Source organism: Delphinapterus leucas, chromosome 5 (genome assembly GCF_059928025.1).
Source record: "Delphinapterus leucas isolate spDelLeu-1000000601 "Yukka" chromosome 5, BTC_Dleu_Yukka2, whole genome shotgun sequence".
Lineage (NCBI taxonomy): Eukaryota > Metazoa > Chordata > Mammalia > Artiodactyla > Monodontidae > Delphinapterus > Delphinapterus leucas.
The window spans coordinates 2,508,201-2,533,134 of NC_143133.1; the positions used below are offsets into that span (position 1 = coordinate 2,508,201).

Below are 24,934 nucleotides of genomic sequence, written 5' to 3' on the forward strand. Positions count from 1 at the left end.
AATGGGCTCCAGAATTGTTCAAGACTTTGACGTGAACAAGAGGACCAGTTAAATTGTTTTCAGACTCCCCGAGGGTAACCCGAAGCCCTCCACCCAGCTCACTGGGGGATGGGGGTGCCGTCCTAAAGTCTAGAATATGCCGAATGGAGAGGGACGTGGCCTGGGTTCCATGTGGCCTCCCTGCTCATACTCTGTTGAGATCCTAAGCGATCCTTAGTCCCTGTGCCTGTTTCCCCATCTGTAAAGTGGGGTGAGTCATGGAAGCGTGCTCGTGGGGTCGCTGGGGGGCCTCAGTCCCAAAGGGCTGGCCAGTGGTCGGGGCTCCTTCCCCCCTGGGCTGCTGAGGCCTGACCGGGAAGAGTGGTCCAGCTGTCTCAGGGCTCGGGGCCGGGAGAGTCATGGAGGGTGGTACGGGGCGTCCTGTGGATGGGCTGTGAGCATGTGGCTTTCCTTGGACCCTCCTGCTGACCCTCCTTAGTGAACTGTGGGCTGCGAAGTCGTGAGCCAGGCAGGACCCTGCTAGCCTTGGTCCGTTCCGCACTCGGCCAGAGCTCTGTCTGGGCGTTTGGCCGCTTAGCAATTTAAGAGCCAGGCTACAAGTTCAGATTCTTTCTTCGACAGAGGATGTGGGTCCTGAACAGCAAGATAGTCTCCCCAGGAGAGAAGGGCAGGATCCCGGGCCTCAGATGCGCCTGCTTCCCGCCCACAGGGAGGCATCTCCCCCGACTCCCGCGCCTCCTAGTGCACTGAGGACCAGTGAGGTGGGCTTGAGGCCCCTCCTCCAGGTTGGAGGTAATGCTGAGACTTAGGCCAGCTTGACTTAACGCCCAAAAGCACCCAACTTGTGGACGCAGGTGGTACCGGCTCCCACCAAGCGCTCCTCCAGCCCCGGGGCCTCGACTCGGCCCAGTGCTGCCAGCAGCCATCACTTGGGTGACGGCCCCGTCCCGCGGGCTCCTCCCGGCGCCTGCGTTCCGGGCAGGCCTGCTGGCGCTTGGGATCCTGGTTGTTGCATGTCAGGCGTCTGCGGCTGGCCCTGCCGAGGTGACAGGACCTGGGGTCACCTGGCGCGTGACTCCATCAAGCCTGGGATGGTCCTGCTGGCCGATGCGCCACACGCAGTTGTTCCGGAAAGCTCCAGCCTGGGTGAGCCGCTCATTGCACCATCTCTGCCTCTAGAGTGGAGAGAAGGAGCCCCTGGACCTCGGAGCCCCCATCTCGAGTCTGGACGGACAGCGGGTCATCTTGGAGGAGAAGGAGCCCTCCCGAGGGAAAGGTGAGCAGGGTGACGCTGCCCTGGTCCTTCCGGCCTCCTGGGTCCCTGGGCTCGGCCCCCCGAAAGCTCCCGGCCCTGCTGCCCCGTGATCTCAGAGTGACACTGCAGATGGCCTCACTTGGGTTTAGGGTCTCACGGGGCCCGGCGACCCCCTGCCATGTCCGAGTCCAGCCGTGGCTGGGCGTCTGTCTGCGGGCAGGAGGCCCTGGGACCGGGAGCACGAGGGCCTCTGGCTGGGACCCACGCACGTCTTCTCTGCCATAAGAAGGGGCGCGGGTCCTGCGAACGCCCTGCGGTCGCTCCGAGGGTCCAGCATGCCCTGGAAAGTGCTCTCTTCCTGGGAGGCCTCCCCATCCCTCTGCACAGGGACCCGGGACCCTGGGGCGTCGCTGCCCCATGTCGGCCCAGCAGCGGCTGAGGTCGGGGGCTGGGGCCCCCTGTGCCTAGTGCACAAGGAATCGGTGGTTTACAGGGCCCTTTCCCATATGCTGCCTCAGCCCCGCAGCCCTGCCCTGGGGACGGGGACCTGCACTCCCAGGTGGGGGCAGCGGGGGCGTGCCTCCTGGAGAGAGCCTTCTGGAGCCTACTGAACAGGGCAGGGAGGTGGCCGTGTCAGGAGCCGCCCTTCCCTTCCCCGGGCTGGCTCAGCTCTGAAAGGGGCTACCCATCACTCGTCTCCATCCCCAAGGGTGACCCGGGCTGCGGTCGCCCCTCTGCCCTCGGGCTCCCGTGCCTGCTTCCTGTCCCCCTGTGGGCCCACCTGGGTTCTAGAGGACGCTGTGTGCGCTTCTCCCGCACGGTAACCGGCCTCAGGGGCCGAGCGGCCTGAGCGGGGCATGGGTGCTCAGCACCTCCCTCCAGGGTCTGATAAGGTCGGACCTCCCGGCCCGCTTGTGCGCAGGTGAGTCTGAAGGCACAGCTGCGGGCAGGTGCGTGCAGTGTGTTTGGGACGCTGCTCACAGGCAGGAGGGCTGGGACTCCGCCAGCCCATCCTGGGCCAGGGAAGTGGTCTGTGGACCACAAGGGCCAGCGGGGGCCAGCCTGCAGCCCTGACTTGGGGCAATGGCCGTATTTGAAGATACATAATAAATGTGAGACTCTCGTACTTTCTAAAGACATTCGTGCCAAATAGTACCCGAGAGGCACTTTCGCTCACCACGGGACCACAGAGTCCCCGTGGGCACAGTCAGCCGCGAGCCTTCTCCCCGTCGCCGTCATGCACAGCTCGCCCAGACGCGGCGGGTGGAGGAGGCTGGTCCTCTGTCCCTTGACCCCGCATGGGTGCTCAGGCCTGAGCGCGCATGTAGATAAGGGGCCTCTGATACCTTTGGCTTCTGTACAGCTTTGATCTGGTGATTGTGTTAAATGTTGAGACGGGTCTGCGATTCACTGCAGTTTTATAAAGCTTGTCTCACTATGTTCAGTACCCACAGATAAGCAGAAAAGTGGGCCCACCAAACAGAGCGCAGCCGTAAACGCCAGCTCCAGAAACCACTCGGCGATGGTAATTCCCCTCCTCACCCCGCCTCGCTCCTTGCCTGCAAAGCTCAGGGGCGCGCGGCCCCAGTGGCTCTCTGCCCTGGTTGGGCCTGCACCCTGGGTTGGGGGGGTCTTCTCAGGGTCCCTTTGTGGTGCCTGCTCCCACTAGCCTGGGAATCGCTGGGTGGGTGGGTGTGCCTTACGTGCTGTTCTTTTTGCAATCCTTATCATTGCGATTGATGTTTCTGCCACGCATGTGAAGTCCAAATCAATGCAATCTGTGTTTCAAAGGCCCTTTTTATATAACTGATGAACTGTGTTGTCATGTGTCTGAAATGTGAGTGGAACTTTGACTTTCCTTCTGACGCAGGGAGAGGAAAGAACACTAGGCAAGTCTAATTCTATTAAAATTAAAGGAGAAAATGGAAAGAATGCTAGGGATCCCCGGCTTTCAAAGAGAGAAGAATCTATTGCAAAGATTGGGAAAAAAAAATATCAGAAAATTAATTTGGACGAAGCAGAGGGTATGTGTACTTTTTAAAACTTGCACGTTTTTCGTGAATGCAGTGTCAGTTTTCCAGTCCAGTCACTAGAAGCTTGTCTGAGTTACTGACATTGGGGAGGCCGTGGCCCGTCACACTGAGCACTCGGCCCTGTGTCTGCCCGCAGCTATCGGTGTAACTCTAGTAAAGCCCCGTTTTCAGACCGAGAGCCGGGCCCTAGGGGTCAGGGAGCCCCGTGCGGGCTGCGGCAGGAGGTCTCTGTCCCCCTCACAGCCGGGTCCCGGCTCAGAGAGGGGCTCGGGACCGGGGTCCACGTCCCTGAGGGTCCTCGCCAGGAGGAGGCCGGTGGGAGGGCCCGGGCCTCGGTGGCCTCTGCTGCTGGGGCCCCGAGGAAAGGCTGTGCGTTCGGCCGTGGGGGCCGGACACCCGAGCCGCCCCTGGGCCTGCAGGACAGAAGAAGGATGGCATGAGAGACGGAGAGGAGGCGTGGGGGACTTCCTTTTCTTCTGAAAGCTTGTGACAGAGGGAAGCTCTAGGAGCTGTTCTGTGCCCTGAGCTGTAACCCAGGGAGCACTTCCTGGGCAGGTCAGCTGGGCTAGTCGCTGCTCCCTGTGGCGTCCGGCCACGGGCCAGAGTAAAACACACGCCTGCTCTGAAGTTCTCGCGTTTCTGAGAGCCGTTAAGATTTGAGCTTTTAAGCTCCTTGCTGGTCAGAAGCTCAGAGTGTAACTTAAGCCTCGAGAAGGCTCAGTGTAGACACCATCTATTTTGGATGGTGAACTCGAGTTACAACTGAGAATCCACCCAGGTAAGAAAAAGAAGAGCTCTGGGGAGCCAGCGAAGAATCTGGACGTCCCCGGCAGGGCGGAGGTGCCGGGAGGGGGCGGCCTGGGGGGCCGTGGAGCTCCCGGGGCGGGGTGTGCGGCGGGGAGAGGGGTCGAGGGCCGGGCGCTGATCACAGGCCCCATCAGGACCGCCCTCTGCCCCGGCGTGGTGCCCCCGAGAGGCCTCCCACACACGGGTCTAGGCTGGTTCACCAGCTCCGGGCACCAGGGGCTCCTGGCTGTGTCAGGCCGTGGCGCCTGGTCAGCGGCCTCCCTCCTGCTCAGAAGGTGGTAGGCTTCAAACGCGGGCGGAGCGCAGACATGGGCCGCGGGCCGTGGCGGCCCGGAGCCGGTCCAGGAAGGAGCGCAGCTGTTCGCGTGGCCCGCGGCCTCCCTGTGGCTGTGGGGGGGGGGGGGGAAGAGGAGGAAGGAGGGGGCCTGGGGCGGCGGGACAGGGCTTTCCAGATGCGCTTTTGCTGTGCCTGCCGGAGGGTAAACGCGATAACACTTGGTCAACGTGGGTTTTCTTCCAACAGAGTTTTTTGAGCTCATTTCCAAAGCTCAGAGCAACAGAGCAGACGACCAGCGCGGGCTGCTGAGGAAGGAGGACCTGGTGCTGCCCGAGTTCCTGCGTCTGCCACCTGGACCCCCGGGGCTCGCCCTCTCCCCCTTGGCCGCCCCCAAGGTCTTCTGCACGAGACCTGCGACGGGCCACAGCGAGGAGAGCGCTCCCCGGCCCCGCGAGAGCCCGGCCACCAGCCCTGGCTCTGCCGACAGCCCGCCTCTCTGCTCCCCCGGGACCCCTGGGACCCCCAGCCCCCCGGCGCAGGCGGCGGGGGCCGGGGGCCTCCAGACCGTGGAGGGCGAGCACGTGGCCGACCTGACGCTCACGGGGGAGGGGCACCTCAGCAGCCCTAACAGCACGTTCCTGCCGCCGCCCCCCACCCCGCCGGGCTCGGCCGCACCTCCGAGACCAGGTACCTCCGGGCGCGACGCCCCTGCTCCTCTCTGACCCCCCTCCTCCCTGCCCGCCCGCCCGGGGTCGCCTGCCGGTGCTGTCCACCCACTTAGAAAGCGTCAGCGGTGCAAAGTTACCCCCTCCGCCCCTTAATCCCTCTAAGGAGGTTTCAGCGTGCCAGCCCCCTCAGGTACTGTGTTGGTCGTGGCGGCCTCTGCCTTCTCGAAAAGGACCCTGCGGCCGCTGAGGTCAGGGTGTGGCCAGGATGGGCGGCGGGGGTCTCGGAGGGGGTGTCGCCCCGTGGCGTGACGCTCGTGAGCGGTGCCCGCACTGGGCCCGGCGGTGCCCTCCCGCCGTCTTTCCCTGGGTCCCCGGCAGTAATGCCACCAAGCAAGGCCCTGGGAATTTCTGCAAAATGTATGTGTTACTTTTATTACAATCTGGATAGCTAGCGGTTTTAGTATTTTCATCTCAAGGCTGAAAACAACAGTGTTTGTCTTGAGCAAGTGGGTGAAGCCCGTGTGATTTAGAGCAGGACGGCTGCGCTGACCCTGCAGGGAGGGTGTTCACCCTCCGCCCATCGGTCAGACAGCAGGTGGGGGCCCTGCGTGCTGGGCGCCGGGATCCGCATGGGGTTCCCTGACCCTGGGTGGTCACAGGCGGCCCTCCAAACGGAGGCGCGAGTGTGTCAAGGTGAGCAGGGCTGGTGGTGGAGCTGCTCCTTAGCCGCGTGTGTGTTAATAGCAGGTAAAGCGAGGCCCCCGGCCTCCCGGGAAAGCGGCTCCCGCCCCGCACTCGGGCCACGGCCTGTGTGCCCGGCCCCGAGGTGTAGGGGAGGAGCCTTGTCCGCGCAGGCCTGTGCCCGTGGAGCCCCTGGGTGCCGCCGTCCTCTCTGGCGGGCTCCGTGGTGGGCAGACACTAGCTGTGGCTGCTGTTGGGGGTGGCGGGAGGCCCCCTCTGGTCTGAGTCCTGCCCCAGGACTGGGTTCTGTCGGACCTGCAGCCGCATCTCCGTGGGGACCCAGGGCGGCTCTGTACCTCTGGCTGTGTACCCGTGGGGTACTGGCACTTCGGGGACTGGCTCTGCGGGCCGGGCTCCCGGCGCCCTCCCCACGGAGACAGCCCGCGGACGTGAAGCCGGGAGAAGCCGCGGCCTTCCTTGCATGTCTCCTGCACTTCGATCCGACTTCCCCTCTGATCTGCCCGTAGACACCTGTGTGTAGTTTCACCTGTGTTTTGAGTCTGTGCTCTTCCGGGAGAAATAAACTCTGCATCTCCTCACTGGACTGGTTTAAAGCGCTTTCCTTTCTCCCCTGAACCTGTTTCCTCTTTAGAAAACTACAGGTGTATTTTAACCCGGGAAAACATTGCACATCTTAATGGAATTCATTGGGTTTACTTTAATGTACTGGCTTTCGAAAGCAGACCTTCACTCACCAGACGTTCTTGAGCACCTCATGCACACCCGCAGACACAGCTGTGTAAGGGCGGCAGTAACAAGCTCCACCGGGAGGCTGGGTGTGACAGTGGGGACACCGCGAGGGGCTGGCATGGAGCGCTCGGGGCCATGGCTCTCCCCTCCCTGAGAGTTCCGGGGTCGGGGGCCGGGTGGGGTGCCAGGTGGTGGTGGGTGAGCCGGCCGGGCCGGATCCCTCCCACTCGTTCCCCGTAAACCCGGAGCCCCGGCTCGCTGGCTGCCCGCTGTCCAGCCGTTTCCTCCGAGCTCCCGCTGGGCTTCTCCAGCTCCACATTCCGGGCTTGGGGCATTGGGCCCACGTGGCTTACCCAGTGCGGGGCTCGGCCTTCCCACCTGTGGCCCGGCAGCGTGGGCAGTGTGACCGGCGAGTTCTTGCATTTCCGGGGTGTGTCGCCGTTGGTGCCCCCCACCGTGCACTCGTTGTCCCTGATGAGTAGGAGCCCAGGTGGAGACCCTGGATGCTTGGCTCCGTGGGTGTCCTGAGCAGGGAGGACGGCGGGGGGGCCGTGAGGGTCTGTGATCAGCCGCGTCCTCCTGGAGCTGGGAAGGGCCTCCGCTCCTCCTGTGCGGTGCCCGTTCGCCCTGCGAGGCCCTCGGTGGGACGGCCTCCACCTTGGGCTCGCCGGACGGATCCTCTGCTCGTCCTGTGAACCTTGCGTCCACCTTTGTGACGCGGAACCGGACCCGAGGTTCCCCCGCCAGCGTAGGGCGCCGCAGACACCCTTGGGCCAGCGCGCGTCTGGACCCGGCGCTGAGCTGTATCCTCGGGGCCCAGAGGGCAGGTCTCATCCACACCTCCTGCTGATTCTAGCTGCCGGGAGCTGTTTCCTAGGTGGTGGCCACCGTGGCCCCTCCGTTCAGGGCGAGAGACACAGCGTGCGGATGCCGCCGGACCCTGGGGCGGGGAGCCGGGGCCACGTCTGGGCCGTGCAGCCCGGGGCAGGTGGGGGGCTGCCCGCAACGCGTCCCCATGTGCGGAGGGTCCCCTCAGAGCCATGCTGCGCCTGCACCCTGGCCCTTGGTCCCCGGCACCCTTGTACGGGGAGGCCTGTGAGTGCCCGATGCGGCCGAGGGATGGAGGTCTTTGAACGGCCGTGTGGCCCAGGCATGGAGCCTCCGCTGCGGGACGCAGTCTTCCAGTGTAGCCTGCCGTGGATTTGGTCCTAATCCGGGCCACCTTCCCCACTGTTACCTGTTTGGTTTCCAGCAAAACTCTGGGCATTGGTGGGCGTTGGTGGGCATTTCCCGTCCCGGGGAGGACCAGCTGGGTGGCGGTGTGAGTCCTCTGTCCCAGCAGCGCGAGCGTCAGGTTCCGAGGTCAGCGTCCACGGCCCTGCAGAGGGCGGAGCCAGCCTCAGGGCTCACTCGCCCAGCAGGCGAAGACCCCGCGTCCACATAGGCAGACGTGGAGAGGGCGTGGGAGTCGCCCCCAAAGGGCACCTGCTTCCCAGGGAGAGAGAGGAGCTGTCTTCAGGGCTGACCAGCGGGCGGGCGGGTGGACGGGCGGCCCCGGCCCAGCAGTCCCCCTCCCCCGGCCCCCAGGTGTCCTTGGGCTGGACGGGTCCTCACCTTGGCCCCCGGCTGAGCACTCAGATGGACACGGGAACCCCAGGTGCAGGGCTTGACCTTGTGGGACCTGCTGTCCCAGGAGGTGTCTGGTGCCCTTCCCAGGCCCTCCCTCGCCGGCCCTCCCTCTGTCCAGTGGGTGACCGCAGCCCCTCAGCCAGGCACTGGGCAGGCTTTCCATCCCTCTCACTGCCGCCTGGCCGTGCTGGTGTTGGACGCCCGGGTCAGGGTCCTGGCCGGGCCTCTCCCGTCCCCCTCCTGCAGGAACGCGGCTGCCGGCAGGGCCACCCGCCCCTCCCTAGGAGTCCTCGCCACCAGTCCTGGCCTGGGGTCCCGGGGCCTCAGTGTCCAGGGTCCCCAGAGGCACGTCCAGTTACCAGAGTGGGGTCAGGAGCCCTCAGCTCGCTTCCTAGCAGGTGCGTGGAGCTGTCCCGCTTGCCAGGGGTCGCTGTAGCCTAGTAAGTTGGTTTCCATGGGAACGGGGCTGGAGTGTTAACCAGAGGCCACAAGCCCAGATAAGGGCCACACCGTTCACCTTGGCAGTGAAGGCAGCCAGACCACGTGACCTTGCTTTGGCCGTGAGTCCCAGGAGCCCCTCTGCACCTGGCTGCTCAGTGGTCAGCCACCCCGCCTTCGCCCCCAGCCTGGACCCCCAGCCGGTCTCGGCGTGTCACACCTGCTCAGTCCCAGGTGAGGCGGAAGCCCTGGGCTGGGGACAGTAGGGGAAGTGCAGCTGTGCACGGGACAGCAGCCACAGTGGGGATCCAGCTGCCCGTCCCCTGGGGCGTCAGGGCCTCCCGGGACAGCCGTGCGGATCTCCCCAGCCCGGGCCCCAGCCTCTTGAACCTGCATCGCCACCCCACCACTGCCAAGTTTGCACTTGTCCCTTCAGATGTCCCCTCTCTCCAGCAGAGCCCTGGCCCTTCTGTCTGGGCGGCAGGGGGACACCTCCACCGCGCACACCTGCCTTCCAGGAGGATGGGCCAGCCTCCCCAGTGCAAACCGTGATGTGCATGTGGGGGGGCTGCCTGGCCTCCTCGGGGTCACGTTGGTGCCGGGGGTCCCGGCGAAGGCAGCCCTCTGCCAGGGCTCTCTCCAGAACCCCCCTTCCAGCGGAGCATGTTCTGGCGCTCTGGCCTTGCCCTGGCTAGAATGCACCTGAGTCCTGCTAGATGTCTGGGGGCTTCTGCCTGCACCCGGCCCACTCCACAGGCCTCCACGGGCTTCCCAGAGCTGACCCAGCTGGCCCAGCACCCCTCCCCAGACCCCAGCACGGGTTGCAACAGCTCCATCCTCCTGGCTGCTCAGGCCGACGGCCCCGGGTCTCCCCTCGCGCGTCCATCCTCCTCGTGTCCCCTTCTCCGTATGTCTCCCCCATGTGCCCTGCGGCTGGTCTGCTCCACCCGGCCCCTGGGTCTCTCAGAGTGGAAGCCACGGGCCGCCAGTGGCTGGCAGTGTGACCTCCCACACCCTGACCTGGGGCCGGCACTGCTGCAGCCGCTGCCCACGTACCCTCCCCAGGCTCCGCCCATCTGCACGCCTGCACTCGGTATGGCCGTGACTGCCCGGTCACCGCTCCCCTCTTTTACCCTGTACTGCCATGAGCGGGAGTCCTGGCATCCATTAGGTGCTTAGTACAGATCTGCTGGATGAGGAGCTTTGCTTCAGCACCCAGGGAGAACTGCAGATGGACAAGGGCTCAGGCTGCACCCACTGCCCTGGCTCCACCCGTGCAGCCCTGCACCCGCCGGCCCCAGGAGGAGGGTCCTGACTCGGCCTGCACCTTCTCCCGTTGTGGAGCCTTGAGGGCCAGAGCAGACCTGGCCGCTGGCAAGGGGCTGATAGGTGGGCTCTCGGGAGGGGTTCTTGGGGTCCCGATTGCCACGAGGCTCCAGCAGGGCACCCTGTGGGAGGGCCTGACTGTGCAGAGTCGGAATCAGCCGGGGGGCAGGGCCCGTGGTCCCTGGGGAGACGAGGGGTCAGCAGGGCAGCCTGAGGGGCGGGGGATGCGGCGCTGGCTCCGGCCCCGCGTGCGCGTGTCCGAGGGACGTGGCACAGAGGCCCAGGGGGCGACCCTCATGAACAGGGCAGACCCGGCTCCCTTCGGAATCGGCGGCCCCTGAGCCCTGCAGGGTCCCCCGTGCTGCTGCCCCCGCCAGGAGAGCCAAGGGGAGCCTCGGGAAGCTGGGAGGGCAGCCGCCCCGGGCAGGCCCTGTCACGGAGGCCGTGACGCCCGCCCGCCCGCCGCGCGGGGCTGGGTCCCTGACACTGAGTCACAGGCCTGGGGCTGCCACTTCCTCAGGAGAGCGAGTCTGGGCGGGCAGGCAGGAAGGGCCTGGACTGCAGCCACCCTCCCTGTGACACGCCCGTCCCTGGCCCGGGGACGAGCTTCCCGTCCACAGAGGCAGGCGGCCCTCCGCATCCTGAGCGCACCCGAGCTGCCCAGGCGTCAGACGGGCCGTGGCTGAGGCCCCTTCCCCTCGCCGGCCTCTGTCCTCCTGGGGGGTCCAAACGGGGCTGGACAGGAAAGGGCCGTGCCCCTCAACCTGCGTGGGGTCACGGGCCTCTTAATGCTCCAGACAAATGCCCCAGATGGGGACGAGCGGTTGGGGAGCAAAGCCCTGCCTCGCTGCCCAGCCCCCGCCCAAGCGCAGACCGGCCCCACCCCATCACCTGCTGGCCCTGCGAAGCCGCCGACAAGCGGGGGAGGGGTGGGTCCCGCGGGCGCCGGGGAAGGCTCCTTCTGCCGCCTCTGTTAGCTCAGAGGACGCAAGGCCCCCTCGCAGGCTTGGACCTGCCCCGGGGGTTCTGGGGGCCACAGAGCAGCTCCTGCAAGGGGAGGCGAGGCTCCTGACCCCCACGGCCGTCCCCACTCCCGCACGTAGGCCTCGGACCCACGCAGGGAGCAGGGTCTTCGCCTCCACCGGCAAGGCCCGGGAGGGGCGGTCACCAGAGGGGGTGTCCCTGCGCCTGGACTCCTCCAGCCTGTCCACTGGGAACCTGGGGCTGGGGCTCCCCCTGCACCCCAGGCACCTGAGGGTCCCTGGCTCCCGGGCTCACTGAGAGCACCCCACGGGCATGCTAGCCTCCTGGCTCCACCTGCCCACACCAGGGCCTGGGGCTCTGCCTGGCCCCTGGCCCCGGGGTGAGCCCTGGGGGGGCTCGGTGGAGGGAGCCGAGGCTGAGGGCGCCTGCCGAGCGCCCTGTGCCCTGCCCACAGCGACCTGGTTCCTGGGGACTGCACCTCTGTCCCCCAGGGCCCACCCCCGGGACCAGCCAGGGTGACAGCGCAGTGACAGCCTGCTGGGGTGGTTGGCAGGGAGATGTGGCTGCCCAGCCTGGGATCAAAAGCTTCCAAGGCAGTTTCAGGCAGCCTGGAACTCCTGGGGCCTAGGTGGGGACTTGAAGACAGAGGCCTGGCTGACCACTGAGCAGCCTGGAAGGGGGCAGGCGGCAGGGTAGGGTGGAGGAAGGGGCACTCGGCTTGGGGTGTTGCTGATGGGGTAGGAGAGCGTGAAGGACTCAGAGTTTGTGTGGCTGAAGAGGTAGGCCCGGGTCGACGGGCAGGTGGACAACTGCGTGGCCAGGTCGCGAGGGCCCTGGCGGGCATCGGCGGTGGGGCTCAGGCCCCTGCCCCACTGGGAGCCGCAGCCCTTAGAGACGCCGGGCAGTGAGCTCTGTGGATGGAGACCCAGAGTGCCCTGAGGGTCCAGCCCCGTCTGGGTCAACCCACACCCAGTGCTTGGTCCTCCCTCAGCCCAGCAGCATGCCTCCCCCTGGAGCCCCTCCCTGACGGCCCCTCGGCTGCGGACAGCCCCCCGAGGAGGAGTGGAGGCCCGGCCCTGAACCTGAGCCGCAGTGGGGTGCGGGACGGGCTGTGGGGGTGTCTGAGAGGCGCAGCGGAGGTGGCTGGGAGGCTTCCCACGAGACCGTCCCCCATGTGGCCCTCCTCGGCCACCCCCCACCCCAGGGGCGGCTGCATCCCGCTGAGGGGCCCTGGGACCGCCCCCCCCCCCCGCCCCAGCTCCTCCGCCATCTCAGCACCCACCGAGGGGCACCACGTGCTCCTTCCCATGACGCAAACCCACACACAGGCACGCACGTCCCACCCTGGCGAGGGGCAGCGCGGTGTCGTCTGGGGGCGGGTGCCCCTGATGCCCCCAGGGCATCAGTGGGGAGCTGCAGGGGCTCGGGTGCCGGGCTTCTCCCCAGAGGGGGCCCCAGCTGGGCGGACAGCACCCTAGTGGGTGGGCCGTCCCCACTGTCCTGGCTGCGCCGGGTGAGGACAGGGTGCAGGGTGTACCCGTGACAAATGAGGGGCCGCGCCGGTCCCACCACACGGAACCTGGGCCCTGCGCCCCCAGACCCCTCCCCCAGCTTGCTCCTGTGCAGCCTGCAGCTCCCTCGGCCTGGGACCCTCCCCACTGCAGAGGGCTCCCTGCGCCAGGCCTGGGGGCCCCAGGTCAGAAGTTGCCTGCCCCTGGGATGCACGTGGGGGTCTCAGGAGCCCCTTGCCACCATCTGTGCCAGGAGGGTGGGGTGGGGTCTCCAGCCCAGGGTGGGCAGATGGGTGACAGACTCTCTCTTCTCCCCGCGGCAGGAGGTGGGGCCCGAGGCAGCCGAGGCCTCCCAGTCAGCACGATCGTCGACGTGGACCGTGTGGCTGGCTCAGCACCTGGGCCGGGCAGCAGCATCCCGGGGGTGTGGACGGGCCCCTGGAGGTCACGGGCCGGCGGGACCCTGACATCAGACCGCCCCGGCCTGAGCCCCGGCCTGGGGGGACCTGCCAAGCCCAAGGCGGGCCCACACCACGCCACCTTCGTCTGAGGCTGCCGCCCGCGCACCCGACCCAGCTGGCCGGCCCTCCCTCCCGTCCCGGCGTCCCAGCCGCCTGCCTGGACACACATGTGGAGAGCAGAGATCCTGAGGGAGCCGCTGAGCCTATCTCGAGGGCCTCGGACGGGCCTCCTCAGCCACCCCTGGGGGCCGAACCAGCAGAGGGCGGGGAGGGTCCTGGCCCCGGGCACCCGCCAGCGTTGGCTCAGGGCTCCCTGGCCCCCGCCCCAGCTCCCGCTCGGCGTCCAGCCTTCCCGCAATAAAGCGTCTTTGAGGACCAGATTGTCGGCCTCGTGCCTGGTCCTGGGGCCTGGACCCTGCCCTCAGGGAGCCGTTGTTCCTGTGGCCCTGTGCGTGTACCGGCAGGGGGCTGGGGAGAACCGGCTCTCGGGGGTGAGGTCGGAGGTGAGCAGGGAAATAAGGCTGGCCTCGCGGGGCGCGAGGCTTAGCCTGTGGGCAGTGGGACGTGGTCCTGCCCCCTCCAGGGCCCTGGTCTTGTCCACGTCACAGCGCCTCGTGCAGCTTGGTACAGGGTCTCCTCTTGGGGTGGCCACCGGTGGGGGGAGAGCTTGGCCTGGGGACCCTTCAGGCCACTCTGACCCAATCCCTCGCCCTTGGCCTCATTTAGGGAGGTGGTCTGGCAGGGCCTGTCTCTGGAGGGACCACCTCAGGGGAAGCCTGACTGCCCTGCCCGGAAGGCCTGGGAAAGAGTGTCAGCCTGTGCAGAGGTCCTGAGGCTTGAGCGAGCCGGGAGGGGACGGGGTAGCAGGCCAGGCCAGTGGGCAGGGCTGCCGTGTGATGCTGGGTGGGCAGGACAGATAGAGACGGCGCCATCAGCCCGGGTGCCTTGGCAGAACCCCGGCGCTGAGCAGCTGAGGGGCCCCCAGCACCCCTCCCTCCTCCGAGATGCATGTCAGGTTTGTCAGAAGGGCCCTAGGCCTGAGTGTGCCCTGGGCCGCTGGGCTGCTCTGGATCCTCCCAGGGAGCTGTGCTCTGAGCTGGGGGTGCCCGCGTGGAAGAGAGGGCCCGGCACCCACCGCGTGCCAAGCTGGGTACCCACTCGGTTTCTGCTCTCGCTCCGTCTGCACAGAGGGAAAAACGGGGGCCCAGAGAGAGTGCGATTTGGGGGTGCACAGTGAGACAGCTGCAGTGCCAGGCCCATCCCCCGGCCAGCCCTTCTCTCCGCCCCATGCAGGCAGCTGAGCTGACTCATGGGGACCAGGCCACCCACCACCACCACCCCTGCCGCCTCCGCGGCCCCTCAAATTGCAGAAGAGGTTCCCGTGGCAGCTCTGCCTGCAGCTGCAGTCATGAACCAGGGGCCAGCTGGGGCGACAACTGTGGCCGCGTCTGGGGGCGACACCCCAGTGTCCGTTCACAGACCTGGGCAGGACCCCAAGCCAGGTCTCTGTGGCCCTGGTGCCTGGCCGGGGCTTGGGATGGGAAGGAGGGCAGCCCAGGACAGAGGCGGGATGGCACGGGTGGTCCCGGCTACGAGGGGAAGCCCAGGGGCGAGAGGGCTTCCTGAGGGGGTGCCCAAGCGGGTCCAGGAGCAGTGGGGGCGGGGAGCTAGGACAGCAGGCAGGGCCTCTGGTATTGCCCACCTCCTCTGCTCCACTCCGCCTCCCCCTGGAGGCCCCACCCCAGGCTCGTCCTGGGAGGCACAGGCAGAAGTGCTGTAGAGAAGGGCAGCAGAGGTCTCTGTCCCAGGGGGCGTTGTGTGCAGCGGTGCACACACCCTCCTCTCTGTGCCTGGCCTCTTGCAGGCCAGGGGCCACATCCCATGCTCCAGGCCTGGGCCCTCAAAAGGGCTCAGCATGTGTAGGTGCTCTGGTTGGTATAGCTCACAAAGAGACAGTGGCCAGCCCTGTGGCCAGGTAGGAACCGGAAGCTTGGGCTGTGGGGGTCCAGGCCCCTTCCTGCCGTGTCATCCTGGAAGAATTCCTGGAGGAGGCGTCGTAGCTGAGACTCGAGGACATTGTCAGGTCCAGGACCAGCATGGCTGAGGCCAGAGGGGCCGGCTGGCTCAGGCTGGGTGAGCTGGGCAGCAGACATGGGGGATGTGCAGGCCTGGCACGGGAGGCAGCCAGGGTTAATCATTTCCAGGCGGCCTTGACCCCCACCTGCCCTGGCCACTCTGCTCCCGCCTCCTGCTGCTCCTCACGCCAGCCCAGGAGGAGCCATGGGGCGCTGGGCCTGGGTCCCCAGCCCCTGCCCCCCACTTGGGCTGTCCCTGCTCCTGCTGCTGCTGCTGCTGCTGGTGCCTCGAGGGGCTCAGCCCCAGGCTGGCAGGGTGAGCACTGACCCCACTGCACTGTGATCATGGGCTCTCCGTGCCCACTCCGGGTCCTGGGGCTGAGGCCAGGGCAGGGTGTGGGGTGGGTGAAGGGCCCGGAGTGGCGACGGCCAGCCTTCCGGGGGTGAGGTGGGCGTGCTGGGCTGGCCTGGGGGACGGGGGGCCTGGGGATCCAGCCTGCTGGCCCCCACCCAGGGGCATGGAGACTGTTCACCTCTCTGGGCCTCTGCTGGGTCCACGTGTTTGAGGTGGGGGCGGGGGGGGGGCTCTGAAGGCCTCGCAGCTGCTTTCGTCTGTCCCCCAGAACAGACCCCCAGGGTTCGAGCCTGGAGGGCAGTGGTGCCAGCCTGGCAGACCCTGAGCCAGCTCAGCCTGACTCCTTGGACTCGGTGGGAGGGGAGGGGACAGGGTCCAGCTGAGGCCATGGGAGAGCCAGTGTCCCCTGGTCCCTACTCCAAGACCTCAGGGCCCCAATATGGAAACTGAGTCAGGGCCTGAGTGTGAGTGGGGTCCATCCCACACCGACCCCATCACAGGCCTCTCGGCTCTTCCTAGAACCCAACGGAACCCCCAGAATGTAACGCCACAGTGATCCCTGGGACTCCCGCGATCCCCGTAACCTCGGTGACCCCCAGGACCCCAGCCACAGCGACAGCACCCAGGGCAGAGGGACCCCATGGTGGAGGGCTTACCCACCTGCCCAGGGCAGCCCCCTCCAATAGCAGCCCTGGGGGCACAGGTGGGTCAGGAAGGCTTCTTGGAGGTGGCAGGCTATACCTAGATGGGGGGTCTGGAGGAACACAGCAGCACTTAGGGAGTGGGGTATGTGATGGGGGTTGGGAGGTGACCAGTGCGGGAGCCCTTGATCCCTGTGTCTCCTCTAGCAGTGCTCACCGAGGCCGGGCAGCCCTGCAGGTTCCCCTTCCGCTATGGCGGCCGCATGGTCCACTCCTGCACTACAGAGGGAAGTGCCCACAGGAAGTGGTGGGTCCCAGTCCCTGTGCCCCGTGCCCGCCCTGGAGACGCTTCCGCTCCCTGCCCTCCGTACTCCACACTGAGCCTGGCACACAGCAGATGTAGTGAATGAATGAATGAGGGAGTGAATGGGAGAAAGCCCCAGAGTGGTCAGCGTGGGTCCCTGCGTGAGTTGGGGTTAGGGTGGGCGGGTCTCTGGCCTGGGACCCCCGCGTCACCGCATGCGTCACCCCCAGGTGTGCCACGACTCACAACTATGACCGGGACAGGGCCTGGGGCTACTGTGTGCAGGCTTCCACTCCCCGGGAGGGCCCAGGTGGGTGCCGGGGGTCTGGGCCCGAGCGCAAGCTAGGAGGGGGCTGGGCCGGTGGTGGCGGTGAGCTTGAGGGGCGTCAGAGCTGACCTGGGGCTGGGGTCCTGCCTGGTGTGCAGGAGGGGGCTTCGGGGTTCATCCCACTGCAGGCCTCGGGGCCTGCAGGAGTGGGGAGTGGGGAACACCCTGCCCCGCAGGTCCTGCCCTCTCGGGGGGCCACATAACTGCTTTGGCCATTGCCGGGGGTCATAGCGCCCCCTGGTGGTCAGGCTGGGCCCTGCGGCTGCACAGGAAGAGCGCTGGACGTGGAGGGGGCCCAAGGGGTCTGCAGGGTGTGGTGCTGGCAGCCCCGCCTACAAGGGTCCCAGGGCACACGGAAAAGGACTGCGCTGCCCGATGGGGGTCGGGCTTTCAGGGTGCTGGATGCAGAGCCAGAGGCCCACTTGCCCAGGGTCTGAGAGCTGGGCAAAGGATGTGGTGAGGGGGAAGACCTGTGCTCACTCCCAGGGCACGTACACACCACGGAACTCAGGAGGGGCAGCTTTAAGGTGGTGGGCCCTCGGCAATGAGAGAGAGTCACGGCGTGGGGAGGGAGTCATGAGGCCTGGCCGGGCTCTCAGACACACCCCTCCCTGCTGCGTGTGCCCAGCTGCTCTGGACCCATGTGCCTCTGGCCCCTGCCTCAACGGGGGCTCATGCTCCAGCACCCAGGACCCCGAGTCGTACCACTGCACCTGCCCCGTGGCCTTCACTGGCAAGGACTGCGGCACGGGTGAGCAGGGTGGGGGCTGCAGGGCAGGGGGGCGCCAGCCGCACGCGCGGGGAGCAGCGGCTCACTGTGCCACCCCCAGAGAAATGCTTTGACGAGAGCCGCTACGAGTACCTGGAGGTGGGCGATCGCTGGGCCCGCGTGCACCGGGGCCAAGTGGAACAGTGCGAGTGTGCGGGGGGCCAGGTCCGGTGCCAGGGCACCCGCCACACAGGTACGGGGGGGCGGGCCGTATCGCTGGGGCTCCCACCCGGGGAAGGGGCTCGTCCAGGGCCACCCAGAGACGGGCACTGGGTGGGAACCAGGCCCTGCCCCTGCCCCTCAAGGCCCAGCTTCTGAGCCCTCCCCCCAGCTTGTCTGAGCAGCCCCTGCTTGAATGGGGGCACCTGTCACCTGATCGTGGCCACCGGGACCACTGTATGCGCCTGCCCCCCAGACCACGCCGGGCGGCTCTGCAACATTGGTGAGTCGCTCGACTTCAGAGCTGTGTGGCCCCGCGTCCTGGGGCCCAGGCTCACCACGCACCGTGCCGCCCGCAGTGCCGGCCCAGCCCTGCTTTGTGGGGAGTGGCACCGAGTACCGAGGCGTGGCCAGCACGGCGGCCTCGGGCCTCAGCTGCCTGGCCTGGAACTCCGACCTGCTCTACCAGGAGCTGCACGTGGACTCTGTGGGCGCCGCGGCCCTCCTCGGCCTAGGGCCCCACGCCTACTGCCGGTCAGCACCGGGCGGGCAGGGCCTGTCCCTGAGTCCTGACCCCTCGGCTTGGGAGGCTGTGTGGCGAGAGGAGCCCAGGGCCAGGGATTGGAACCACCTGCAGAAGGGGCCAAAGGCTGTGGGGTGGGGGTGGGCAGAGTGCCAGGAGCCGCACCCAGCTAGGGGTCCCCAGCTCTCTCCTCCCACCCGTCACTGAGGAGCCGTGACTGACTCCGCTGCCCACCTGCTTCTCCCTGCACCCCAGGAACCCGGACAAGGACGAGAGGCCCTGGTGCTACGTGGTGAAGGACAGCGCGCTCTCCTGGGAGTACTGCCGCCTGGCAGCCTGCGGTGCGCGCAGCTAGTGGCTGGGTGGGAAGCAGCAGGGTGGGGGCAGCACTGGCCCCGCCCCCGCTGAGATCACCGTGGTTTCCCCGTGGCCCAACCCACTCCACCTGCATGCCAGGCCTCCTCTCTCCGGAGGACCACGGCCCCATCGGAGAGATGGGGAAACTGAGGCTCACCAGAGCAGGGCTGGTCCAAGGCCACGCAGTGGGTTGACACCAGAGGTCAGAGCAGGCGAGCTGGTCACCGGGTCCTTTGGGTGGTCCAGCCGGGCTGCACTGTGCCAGGACGGTCCCCAGAGACAGGGAAGTGTGGGTGCATGTGGATAATGTGAGTACCCTGGAGTCAGACCCTGGCAGTGGGCTGCTCCATGAGGCCAGCCCGCCCCCTGGCCCCGTGCTCCAGGCCTCTCTGACCATCCCGAGTTGGCTCTGGGGTTCCAGGCTGCTGGGAAGGACATGAATACCTGCCAGGTGTGCCAGGCCACCCTGGTTCCCACAAAGCCTTGTGGCTGGGTGCGGCTCTCACCATCCTGCAGATGAGGGAACTGAGGCTCAGAGTAAGTCATGTGCCCACAGGGGCAGAGCTGGGGACCCTCTTTCAGACGAGCTGCCTAGGCTGGGTCAGGAGGCAGGTGAACCACGGGGGACCTGAGGATGGTGGACGCAGCCAGTACCCTCTCTGGCCTGGGGTGTGCAGAAGGGACCCGGGGTGTGTGAGCGGGTAACCTGTGTTCCCAGGATCCCTTGCCAGAATTCAGCCCCCGCCCACCGAGGCCCTGCTGAGCCTGCCTGGGCCCGCGGCAGCTGGACCAGCCGGACGCCAGACCTGTGGCAAGAGGCACAAGAAGAGGAGCTTCCTACGGCCACGCATCATTGGTGGCTCGTCCTCGCTGCCCGGCTCCCACCCCTGGCTGGCCGCCATCTACATCGGGAACAGCTTCTGTGCCGGGAGCCTTGTCCATACCTGCTGGGTGGTGTCTGCCGCCCACTGCTTCTCCAACAGGTGAGCGGTTCTGGCCCCCGTGTCCACGACCCCTGCGCCATCCTTCAAGCCATCCACCTCTCCGCCCACCGCTATCTAGGCCTCCGCGCCCCCACCCGGCCATACACCCATCATCCACTCTCTACCCGCTACCCATCTACGCACCCACCCGCCTGTCCTAACCATCACCCATGTGTCCCCACGTTCTGCCACCTACCCGTGTAAACCCCGTCCTTTGGTCCCTCCGTTCCCCGTTGCCCCTCTGACTCAGGTGGGACTCAGCGCTCAGCCCAGTGCTGGGCGTGGAGACTGCCGAGACCCGCCCCATTCCTGCCCCGGGGTGCTGTCCCTGTCCCTGTCCCTGCCCGTGTGGCCGCGCAGCCCTGGTCCTCGCCCCGGGAGCTCCAGCTCTCCCCGCTCAGGGAGGGGCGGGGCGGGGCGGCCAGCGCGTGCGCGGCAGGGTGGTGGGTGTGGCCCGTGCCTCGCAGGGCCCGCCCCTTCCGGCCCCGCTACCCCGGCCCAGACCGAGCTGGTGGCACCGTGGGGCGCAGGGAGCCCGAGGCCCCGCCCACTCGGCGGGCTACCGGAGCGGAGGGCCGGCTGGGGCTGGCGGCTGGGGGAAGGGTCAGGGGTGCGAGGCCCACTACCACGCCCCAGGGTGGGGGACAGCGAGCTCAGAGCAAGAAAGGCCAACCCGTCCCCCGCTTCTCACGGCTGTGATGGGAACAAGGCTCTGCCGTGGGGAGTGGGGGGCTCTCTCTGGGGGGGGTTCAGTGGGAGGGAACGGGCCTGACAGCGGCATCCCAGGGAGTGGGATGTGAGAGGCGGCTGGGGGCTTGGCAGCGTGAGAGTCCGACGGTGAGTCCCCATCAGTCACCCCAGGGACTACAGCGTAGGGGTGGGGGGCAGTGGGCATACGTCCTGCCCTGTGCTGACCACTGTGCGACCTGTGAAACAGGACTCCTGAGGCCTCCCCAGTATGGATGGGATGGGGGTGGTTAAGAGGCTGGAGAAGGGGAGCAGGCATTCTCTGCTCACGTCCAGGGAGGGGCTGGGGAGGGCCAAGCTGGATGGAGGGGCCCGTCCCCTGTGGGCTGGACTCCAGCACCCTGGTCCCTGGCCTGGGCCAAGCAGGGCTGGAGGAGGTGGGTGGGACAGGGCATTCGTGTGCAGGTGCGGGGGGTGAGGGGAGTACTCAGGCTCCTGGCCCCACGGGTGACTTCACAGGAGGCCTGCCCCTGTAGCAGGGGCGTGGGGCAGAACCGGTGCCCAGAGCTGGGATCCGCAGCAACGTGGGTGCATGTCAGCGCAGACCCCACCTAGACCTGCACAAGGTCCCCCAGGGTCATTCATGCCACTGCCTTAGAGGCGGTGCTGCCAGGACGGGGGCTGTGGCCCTAGCTCCGCACTCCCTACTGCACTACGGCCCACACCCCAGCCCCTGCTCAGGTCTCTCCCAGGGCCTGGTGGGGGTGGGGGCCCTGCACAGCGTCACCCTCCTGGGATCGTCTACCGGATGCTCTGTCCCCGTGGGTAGGGGGCGAGCTGACCTCAGGGGCCCGAGAGTCATGCTGCCACCAGCTCCCACTGCACAGCCCCCCCAGGGAAAGTGTCTCTGTGGTGCTTGGCCAACACTTCTTCAACCGCACGACGGCCGTGACGCAGACGTTCGGCATAGAGAAGTACATCCCGTACCCCCTGTACTCAGTGTTCAACCCCAGTGACCATGACCTCGGTGAGGCTCGGGACCGGTGCTGTGTGCTCTGTGCACACCCAGGGCCAGAGCCAGGAGAGAGGCTGGGAGTGGGTGCCAGGCAGGGGAGGGTCCTCAGACACTCAGGGGACGGGTGGGAGGGAGGGGGAGGGGAAGGAGAGACAGAGCGGGGAAGGGCGGGGGGAGGGCAGTGAGAGCAGCTGGTGTGGCCGAGTGGCCTCGGCGCGGCTGGAGGAAACCCTGGCTGGCCAGCATTGCTGGCCCTCCTGTCGCCTCCTGGGCCTCCCAGGCCGCAGCCCCTCTGCCCGGTGGGGCTGGACCCCGTGTGACTCAGCAGCCACCTTCGGCCCATCGTGGGCCCCCAGGCCGCAGGCTGACCCCCTGCCTCTCTCCCGTCCAGTTCTCATCCGGCTGGAGAAGAAGGGGGAGCGCTGTGCTGTCCGCTCCCAGTTCGTCCAGCCCATCTGCCTGCCCGAGCCCGGCAGCACCTTCCCCGCTGGGCACAAGTGCCAGATAGCGGGCTGGGGCCACCAGGATGAGAGTAAGTGGGGTGGGCGCGAGGGGCCAGCGTCGTGCCCCCCGGGAGCAGCGGCCCGGCCCTGCAAGCCTCGCCCAGGCTGAGTGCCCCCTGTCGGCCGTCAGATGTGAGTAGCTACTCCAGCTTGCTGCGGGAGGCCCTGGTCCCCTTGGTCGCCGACCACAAATGCAGCAGCCCGGAGGTGTACGGGGCAGACGTCAGCCCCAACATGCTCTGCGCCGGCTACTTCGACTGCAGGTCTGACGCCTGCCAGGTGAGCCGGGATGGCCGCCCTGGGAGCGCAGGGCCGGCCGGGAGCACCCCCAGGATGGGCGCTCACTGTTGCTGGAGGCCCGGGGGCCAGGAGTGGGGTCCCTGCTCACAGGGGGCGGGGATTGAGGCCCGGGAGGGGCCGGCTCCCAAAGCCCAGGCTCGGGCCAGCTGTCCAGCCAAGGGCAGGGCTGTCCACGTGACGTCGAAGGCCAAACCCCTTTTCACCCAGAGTTCTCCCAAATGGGCTCAAGCGATCGGCCGATCCCAGTGTCCCGTTTCTCAAGGGCTCCTCGGGTCTGCACATCAGTGCTGAGTTGGAGAAGCTGCTTTACTCCCCACTTTTATAGGTGGGGAGACTGAGGCCCAGAGAGGTCTGCTCACTCTTCCCAGGTCACACAACTCACAGGTGGCAAAGGGTGGGGGGCTCGGCACTCAACCCCGTGGTACAGCAAGCGCCCTGGGGGAAGCCAAGGGTGGCTTCATGGAGGAAGGGGCGCTGGCACTTGTCCCAGGGGGTGAACAGGGGTTTGCCAGGTCTGCTGGAGCGCGGGGCCGCCTGGTGCACATGGTGGGCGGAGGGGGGACCCAGATGGAGGAGGGCTCTGCTGGTTGTGGAGGCGAGAGGGGGCCGCAGCAGCCCACTATTGGGAGGGCGCCCTGCCTATGCGGTTGGGGGAAGGGGGGCAGCCCCCTTACTTGGAATACCCATGTCATCTGTGCCCAAGCTCTCGGGAAGCCCACCTCGAGGGTTGACCCCTCTGGAGGCATGTTCCGGGTTGGGGCGAGGGAGCCTGGGGTGAGGGGCTGGTGGACTATTTCATGGGTGTCGAGGAGCTGAGCCGTGAGTCTCCTGGGCCAGGCCCCAGGCTCTGACCGGCCGCCCTGCGCAGGGGGACTCAGGCGGGCCCCTGGCCTGCGAGAAGAATGGCGTGGCCTACCTGTACGGCGTCATCAGCTGGGGTGACGGCTGCGGGCAGTTCAACAAGCCCGGCGTCTACACCCGCGTGACCCGTTACGTGGACTGGATCAGCGACCGGATTCGGCCCCCCAAGCGGCCCGTGAATCCCTCCTGAGACCACCCCTGGGGACATCGTGCCTCCTGCCGTTCCCTCCTCACTGTCAATAAACATGTTTCCAAAAAGACCCCGGCCCACACTGCCTGTCCCGCTGCCGCCAGCTCAGCCTTCCCCGCCCCCAGGCCGTGACCCCCGACCCAGCTTTGTGGATGCTGTGGCTTCAGGGCTGGGGGCCCCAAGCCAGCACCCCAGCTGCTCAGAGGAGAAGGGAGCCTGTGACCCCACAGGGAGGGTCTGGCCTCATGGCCTGGGCAGTCAGGATGGGGATCCAGACTAGACCTTCTCCAGAGCAGGAGCTGTGCCCAGCCAGACCCCTCTCAGACCCTCCCCCAGGCAAGTGGGGCTTGGGTCCGGGCACCTTGGGCTGTCCCACGGCAGCGGACGCTAGAACTTAAGACAGGTTATTTGGGAAAACCTCTGGCTATCATTTTGCTTCAAGGAGGCAGCCTGCCCGACTGCAGCTCTCCCTCAGCCGTGTTTTCTAGGCGGGGAGAACTGGAGACTTCCTCTGAAGGAAGCCAGGGGAAGGGAGGAGCCCCAGTGCCAGGGTGAGTGGAGGGTAGTGGGTTGCACCAGCCATGCAAGACACTGTGGGCACGGGATCTGAGATGCCCAAAGGGCCCAGAATCCTGGGCCAGAGGAAGCAGCACATGCAAAGGTCCTGAGACAGGAGGCTGATGGTGGCTTATTTATTTATTTATTTTTATAAATTTGTTTATTTATGTATTTATTGGCTGTGTTGAGTCTCCGTTGCTGCGCGTGGGCTTCCTCTGGTTGCAGCGAGCGGGGGCTGCTCTTCGTCGCAGAGCACGGGCTCTAGGTGCGTGGGCTTCAGTAGTTGCGGCACGCGGGCTCAGTAGTTGTGGCTCGTGGGCTCTAGAGCGCAGGCTCAGTAGTTGTGGCGCATGGGCTTCGTTGCTCCGCGGCATGTGGGATCTTCCCGGACCAGGGCTCGAACGCGTGTCCCCTGAATTGGCAGGTGGACTCTTAACCACTGTGCCACCGGGGAAGCCCCTGGTAGTGGCTTATTTGAATCAAAGTAGGGAAGTGTGGCTGAGGCCAAAGAGGGTGGGATTGTGTGTGTGGGGGGGGGTGGGCTGTAGTGAGGTGCTGGGGGTGTCCCAAGTGCCCCTGATGGGACAGCAGGGTGGGGATGTGATGACATTTGTGGTCAGGAGAAGAGGCCTGGGTATATGGGGGTGGGTCAGAGCGGTGCCCGGTGCTGGGACCCCTGGTCTCAGGGAGGGTCAGGAAGAGGGTGGCATTCAGCACATCCAGCCCCAGCCCCACCCATCCTGCTCTGGGCATGGGGCTCCTGCCCAGAGCAGCCCAGAGGGTGGGGTCCTTCTCCCCACAGTCCCTACTCCCCTCTGCTGTCATCTCCACAGCTCCACCTGGACCGGGTCTCGCCGCCTGTCCTGGTGACACGCCAGGGCTTCCTCCATGTCACCCCTCCCATCTGGGAGCCTACCCCCAGTCTCTGTGTGGTCTGACTCCACCTGCCTCCAGCCCCTCTTCTGCCCCCACAACTGCACTCTGACCACTCGGGCCTCCTTGTGTTCGTGAAACTGACCAGGGCCCTTGTGGGCGGTGCTCCCACTGCTGCCTAGAACATTCCCTCCCGTACCGCCCCTCCCCCTTCACTCAGCCTTTGGACCGCTGAGAGGCCTGACCAAGGGGGCCTGAATGGGGTCCTGTGGCCACACCCAGCTGCAGAGGAAGCTGGGAGGGCAGGGAACAGGGTTGTCATGACAGGACCAGACAAATCACCAGGGACGTGCACTGCCCCCAGCAAAGCCGGAGGAAGAGAGACGGGCACTGGGAGGACAGCAGTGTGTGTGCCCATCGCCCCAAATGCCGGGGGTGGGGCTCAGAGCCCTTGAGCGGACCGGGACGTGCTGCTGAAGCCCCAGCACGCTGACTGCAGCCAGGACAGTGGAGGCTGGTGCTGGTGCCCCAGGAGCGTGGAGGGTGGAGCGGCTCCCACTCGTGAATCTCGGACCTCCGACCACCTGTTCTCGGCCTCCAGGAAGCGTGTTGCTTCAGTCCCACTGCACCCCT

General features: G+C 66.8%; 2 protein-coding genes across 10 annotated transcripts in view; both read left to right on the forward strand.

Annotated features, from left to right (window-relative positions):
• Nucleotides 1-12,909, forward strand: part of RGS12 (regulator of G protein signaling 12) — a 98,623-nt gene extending 85,714 nt beyond the window's left edge. For 6 of the 9 annotated variants that reach the window (XM_089911443.1, XM_089911445.1, XM_089911444.1 and 3 more), the window contains 5 exons: nucleotides 1,180-1,276; nucleotides 2,701-2,780; nucleotides 3,126-3,279; nucleotides 4,619-5,059; nucleotides 12,683-12,909. In XM_089911443.1, the coding sequence (XP_089767569.1) occupies nucleotides 1,180-1,276; nucleotides 2,701-2,780; nucleotides 3,126-3,279; nucleotides 4,619-5,059; nucleotides 12,683-12,909 (999 nt within the window). Of the gene's footprint in view, nucleotides 1-1,179; nucleotides 1,277-2,700; nucleotides 2,781-3,125; nucleotides 3,280-4,618; nucleotides 5,060-12,682 lie in introns of those variants that run through there. The other 3 variants (XM_089911450.1, XM_089911451.1, XM_089911447.1) reach the window with 2 other exon arrangements.
• A 2,102-nt stretch (nucleotides 12,910-15,011) lies between these two features.
• On the forward strand, nucleotides 15,012-23,927 carry HGFAC (HGF activator). Its single transcript, XM_022554755.2, has 14 exons — nucleotides 15,012-15,211; nucleotides 15,770-15,953; nucleotides 16,102-16,198; nucleotides 16,426-16,505; nucleotides 17,152-17,274; nucleotides 17,354-17,485; nucleotides 17,624-17,734; nucleotides 17,811-17,985; nucleotides 18,230-18,315; nucleotides 19,050-19,314; nucleotides 20,889-21,028; nucleotides 21,408-21,548; nucleotides 21,650-21,798; nucleotides 22,688-23,927. Exons 1-14 carry the CDS (start codon nucleotides 15,101-15,103, stop codon nucleotides 22,868-22,870), a joined length of 1,977 nt encoding a protein of 658 aa, XP_022410463.1. The 5' UTR covers nucleotides 15,012-15,100; the 3' UTR covers nucleotides 22,871-23,927.
• Nucleotides 23,928-24,934: the final 1,007 nt, after the last annotated feature.

Coding starts and splice junctions, on each gene's coding strand:
- HGFAC (XM_022554755.2), top strand. CDS start 15,101: ATGGGGCGCTGGGCCTGGGTCCCCAGCCCCTGCCCCCCACTTGGGCTG. Junction 16,506..17,151: donor CACTCCCCGGGAGGGCCCAG/GTGGGTGCCGGG, acceptor GCGTGTGCCCAG/CTGCTCTGGACCCATGTGCC. Junction 21,549..21,649: donor CTGGGGCCACCAGGATGAGA/GTAAGTGGGGTG, acceptor GTCGGCCGTCAG/ATGTGAGTAGCTACTCCAGC.